Source organism: Lottia gigantea (assembly GCF_000327385.1).
Source record: "Lottia gigantea unplaced genomic scaffold LOTGIsca_375, whole genome shotgun sequence".
NCBI lineage: Eukaryota > Metazoa > Mollusca > Gastropoda > Lottiidae > Lottia > Lottia gigantea.
In genome coordinates, this window is record NW_008709278.1 from 19,444 (window position 1) to 25,286 (window position 5,843).

Here is a 5,843-nt window from a genome sequence, read left to right on the forward strand (position 1 = left end):
CATTGATTTGGTGTTTCTGCATTGATTTGGTGTTTCTGCATTTGGTGTTTTTGCACTGATTAGGTGTTCTACATTTATTAGGTGTTTCTGCATTATTAGTTCTGCTTCCTGCAACTGGTTTTTACTGGTGCCTTTAGAATTGACTTTCTCCTTGCGCTAGAATAAGTCATCTTTCCTCAGTATTCTATTTGACTCAGCTGTAAATGGGTGTTGATAATCTGAGTAAAATCATTGCCAAGAAATTTTGCCAAGGTACAGCTGTTAGACAGGATCTTGTGAACCTAAGTTGTTTTCCTTGTAAAAATGTTTCTAACTGTTCTCACAATCTCACAATCTCACAATCAATATTTGTCTTAAGTATGGTATTTCTTAGTGTACAATTCCACACTTATGACAAATTTCTATTGAAAGATTTTTTGAGAAACAGGGGACAGCTTTTTTCTGCTTTCATTCAGTGTTTCTGCACCTTTCACTAAATAGCAGTCAATCATACCAAGATTACCTTTCCACTACCATTCAACAGAAATTGCCATGATCAATTAATTGGATGTTTTTCAGTTTGGATTTCTGCTTCTTTTGTTTGTATTTCTGCTTTTGGATTTGGTGTATTTTGCTATGTACAGCTTTGGAAGTTCAGGTCAAAGTTGGCAGTTAAGGTGAAAATGAGTGTATGAGGTCTAATGTCAAAGATGGTGGTTGAGGTCAAAGGTCAAAGATAGTTTTTGAGTTCAAAGGTCAAAGATGATGGTTGTGGTCAAAGGTCAAAGTTGGTATTTGAGTTCAAGGGTCAAAGTTGATGTTCAAGTTCAGGGGTCAAAGTTGGTAGTTGAGGTCAAAGTTTTCTTTTCAGGTTATGGTGGTATGGATGAAGGGAGGGTTATCAGATGAGATGAAGCATGCAGATAAAGAAACCGCAGGTATGGTCATCTAAATATTTTCATTTTACCAGCCGATAGAATTGAAATGGTGTCATACTTGCAGTGTTCTATGAGGGAAATTCTGCAAGATATTAGGATTTTAATTTCCACCCATCAAGGATTTGAACAGTCTTTAGCACACCGGGCCTTAGTTTATTGTCCAAACGCCTATACCCGCGCCTCTGACTTGACATCATTGCCAGAGGTTACTGGGTTGAGAATTCATAGATACATGTATTGATATTTTCGAAATTGAAGCAAGCAGGCATCTAACACACTGAGCCACAGCTGCTTCCCACTAGCTGATAAGCTATGGCACCTTTTCAATATTTTTAAGTTAAACATTTTAATATTTATTTCAGTTTTTCAGATAATGGTGGAAAGAGTAATGGTTTTCAGTTTTTTGGGTTGTCTGTTTTTTTTTTTGTTTTTGCTTGGCTTTCTGTCATATTTTTATGACTTTCTGCTTTAGTTTGGATGTGTGCTGTTTTGTCCATGAATTTTGTTCAGTTGTGTTGGTTTTAGTTGTTTTGGATCATGAACTGGTAGGTTTAGAAGTTTGGTTAGTTTCTATTTCAATTGGGGAAGGGGGAAGTAATAATGTTTTTTCTATTTCAGTAATTGGTATTTTTATAGTCAAGAAATAAAAGATTATCTGTTGGCTTGTGGATATGTGGGATTGGCAGGTAGGAATTCTTTCTGGAACTTGGTATTGGTGTTTAGTTTTATTTTTTCTTTTGAGATTTGTTTCTACATGTTTTATGATAAATTATTTATCGACATCAGTTTAAAGAATTATAAAAATGGAAAATATTGGTTTGTTTCATATGCATCTGCCACATGTGACACAGTCTGGGCACTCAGCAGTGCAAAATCAAAAAACAGAAAAAGAGAAATATGTCAGATGATTTATGATTTAACTTGTAAATTATTTTAAAAATCTTTCATACTAACCCTTTAATATATATGGTATTTTAATTATTATTAGATTACTTTTTAGTTTATTGAGATAAGAAGATATTGGTGTATGGTGTCAGATAATGGTGTTGGAGTATGGTTTCAGATAATGGTGTTGGAATATGGTGTTGGACTATGGTTTCAGATAATGGTATTAGAGTATGGTGTCAGATAATGGTGTTGAACTATGGTTTCAGATAATGTTGTTGGAGTATGGTTTCATACAATGGTGTTGATGTATGGGTTTAGATTATGGTGTTGGAGTATGGTTTCAGAAAATGTTGTTTTTATGGTCTGAAAGGGTGAAGAAGATAAGTTTGAATCTTAAAATATCTGAAAATTTTTTAAATAACTAAATTTGACAGTCTAATATAGATTGGAATTTTTAGAGGCATTGATGAGGTTTTGATTGACTGACCTAAAATTAATTTCATTTCGCACAGAAACTGTTCTGAGATTGAGATTCGACATTGAATATGAAAAAATGGCTTCAGAAGTACTAGAACTGTACAAAATTTGCAAATAAGAAAATTCAAAGTGCCCATGTTAATCTATGGAAACCTTATTCCCTGTTTTTTTTTTCTATTGCAGTTAAGGTTGATATAGATAACAGTTTGAGGGTAGGCAGGGAGGAATCCTGCGGGGGCTCATCGTTCCTGTCCTGCCGAGATGGATTGATTGGTGTGTAGGGCAAGAAATTTGGAACGATCTCTCAGGGCATATAAAACAGAAGTAAGTTATTCTTAAAAGGAAGAAATGAAGAAACAGCAATTTTTAAAAAGATAACAAATGGATAAGCAGGTCCTTGGAAAAACATTATTAACATTTGACCAACATCTACTTGTACAGTTTATGTAAACAATCTAATATTAGCATTCAAAGCAAGCAAGATAAGATAGTACCTTTTTTTGGTTTCTCATCGTCAGTGATGTAGGGTAGATAGGCTAACATGGACAAATAGTTTAGTTCTTTTCATTGAGCAATAAACTTAGGTCCTGTTTGCTACAGGTTGTACACCTTAAAGATCCCTCAAGAGCTCGATAGGAAAGTATGTAGTATGCAATCCTGGCAAAATTTCCCTTGTACACCACAGAGCAGGGAAAGTTTTCAAGGCGAAAATACAAGCTGGCTATTAAACATTTAAGATGAGCAATAAAATTCTGTCGTGTTTTTCAGATAATATGGGTTGATATGAATGAAATGGGTCTTTTTTACTGAGAACATATATCTGGTTGTCAAGATAGCTTCGTCCAGGTCAACTAGCTGCTGTTAATCAGGTATTGTTTTAGTTAAATACTCAGTTTTCTTTCTTGTTTTGTAACAGAGCTTGTTTACAGAGCTTGTTTGAAGAATGAGGGCATATAATGGGTTTATTATGTGATCTGCAGGAGGACAATTGGAGAAACACATTCAAACGTTGCATAAAAATGTATCCAATTATTATTGTTCAATTAATCTGTGTAGAAGTATAAGTAAAGATTTGTATTATTATTTTTCAGTCAATCTTACACTGAGTGTTACGGCTAAAGTTATAGAAACAATAGAGAGACTTTTAGTTATATTCTAAGAAAGAAAGAGAAAGAATGAATGAAAGGAGAGATTGCTCAAGATGTTGGATTGTATTGATAACGCGTCATGACATTTTAGATCGTTTTGATTACGAAACGAGTAAAATAATGCTATATTTTTTTCAACATTTCTATCAAGGTCACAGTGACAAAAGGAAGTATCCGCCCTGTCTTGGAGATCTGTACATGGAAATCATAATGTAAGAGATTTGTCTGCTGCCCTGATTGTGTGGAATCATCATGCAGCAATAATGTTACATTAAAATGTTCTCAGTTACATTGGCTATATCTTTCACTGTTATAATTGTGGTAATTTTACTAATGAAATAAATTATTTTATCTAACTAATCCTTATTTTCTAGTTGAACTTCTGCATGTTGCATGTTGAGGCCACAACACTATTTCATTTGATTTGATCACGCTTGTTTTTTTGGCTTTGCTGAATGTGCAGTTTGGTAAATTGACCCAACTATTTTTTAAAATGAGGTTTTGTAAACTTGGTATGTGTATGAGGGACATAGCATCAATTTGCATCATTTGATCATTTGATAAAATTGGAGTGGAGCAAATAGATGCTTTAAGTATAACACAACATAACAAGTTTGCAAAACCACAATACCATTTTTTGGGAGGATTTTGGCTCATATGTCAGATCTGAACGAAGGGTTGCATGATTTTGGCCAGAGCTTTTTTGGCTGAGCCCTCAAATTCTGGTTGCCAAATATTGCTCATGCTTGATTAGTGACAGACCTGAGCGAGATGAGTATTTCAAGGCATGGAATGAACTTCGAAATCACATACAATTTGCATACAAACAGATGTACACCCACACGATGGAACAATTAATGGAAGCTGTCACTGTCATCATCACTTTTCAGAATGAATATTCCAATTCAGCTTAGCATACAAAAAATTTATAACAAATAATACATAAATACATAACTTGACATTAATTTAAAAAGGTCTCGCCAATACACACGTAGGCCTACATATATGTAAGCAAAGATATTTTTGCACAGCCATGTCTGGTCACAAAATAGACACGACTTTTCTATTTGTTTTAGAAACTATACAAGTCNAATCGGACCGTTTAATGGCGTATTTTAGGAAGGGGNTTGGGGGCACGACCCCTGGGGTCATAAATGAAAAATACATATTACTTTCTCTTCTAAATTAACTTTAAATGTATTCTCCGGATTCCTACATTAAAAAATTTTCCGGTGGGGCTGCCTGAACAGAAGACAGGAGATATGAGGTGTGTAATGAAGGAAATTTTGACGGGGAAATTTCTTGCATATTTTTTTGTCAGCATTTGTTGATTTTCTAGGTTAAATTTGAATGTCGTCTCGCAGTATGCCAGGCTCTACATCCTTCAGATCAGTGCTATGGAAAGAGAATCGACGGGTGCCATGTCTTGTGCCTTCTAAAGCTCAAGAGAAATGTCACAGTTCCTGAACGATTTATCTCTAAGGGAGATAATTCAATTTAAATTTGATTAAACACTGCAGTTAAATCTGTTATGTGTGTGTTCACTGTTATGTACAGTGTGTTTAGTTACAAGGATCAGTTACTCGAGGCATGGGCCATGGAATTATATTCAATTTGGTGGGGAATTTGAAAGGAGCTACTGAGAGATTTTGTGCTAAAAATTATACAAGACTAGTAAATTCAAAAATGATCGTAAAACAAACAGTATCGTTTCTACTTGGGGTTCAAAGGGCGGGCATTCTCCCCCAGAACAGAGGTTTCGCCCCCGCCCCACCCACTTGCCCCACTTTCAAATTTTTAACATTAGCATTAGGAAAGTATTGTATGTGTCCTTGACAATTCTGGAGCCAGTACTCGCCCCCCTCCCCTCACCTAATAATACATAGAAAATCCACTGAACACATTGTTATTGATCGCATTTGACTGCTTGAGAATATTCACCCACTTACAAAATAAACAAACAATAACAAATACTCATGCACGTGAAATATTCAATGTCATTTGAGATCAAATCACTTGACAAAACAAACACACACAAAAAATCTTTCAAGATGTCCGGACATGAATTGGAATAATATATACCTTTTCAAGGTAAATAGACTATGATTATCATTCTTTTATTATTTAGTCATGCATTGGTATCTTTACTTGTTTAGGGGTGGACATTGTACTCATTTCATCTCAATAAAAGTTGATTTGGTTGACGTGTGAATAACAATTTGAATAAGTACTTCTTCATATCATTGCCCTCCTTGAGATACCATAAAATGGCTAATATCAGTATGGAATACACTTGCGAACTTGTATGATATCGTTTCACGATTTACACACAATTCGCGCATTTAAAACTTATATTAGGTTATATATTGATAGTCTGTCCAGAATGTAGGCCATTTTACATGATATTTCCCGG

The 5,843-nt window shown here is 34.7% G+C and overlaps 1 protein-coding gene across 1 annotated transcript in view; it reads left to right on the top strand.

Annotated features, from left to right (window-relative positions):
• LOTGIDRAFT_239596 (hypothetical protein) overlaps positions 1 to 3,786 on the top strand; it is a gene marked incomplete at its 5' end in the record, with an annotated part of 11,775 nt that extends 7,989 nt beyond the window's left edge. The window contains 3 exons of the mRNA XM_009059150.1: positions 1,536 to 1,603; positions 2,466 to 2,555; positions 3,374 to 3,786. Coding sequence (XP_009057398.1) covers positions 1,536 to 1,603; positions 2,466 to 2,555; positions 3,374 to 3,441 — 226 coding nt within the window. The 3' untranslated portion in view covers positions 3,442 to 3,786. The remainder of the gene's footprint in view (positions 1 to 1,535; positions 1,604 to 2,465; positions 2,556 to 3,373) is intronic.
• Between the last annotated feature and the right edge of the window lie 2,057 nt (positions 3,787 to 5,843).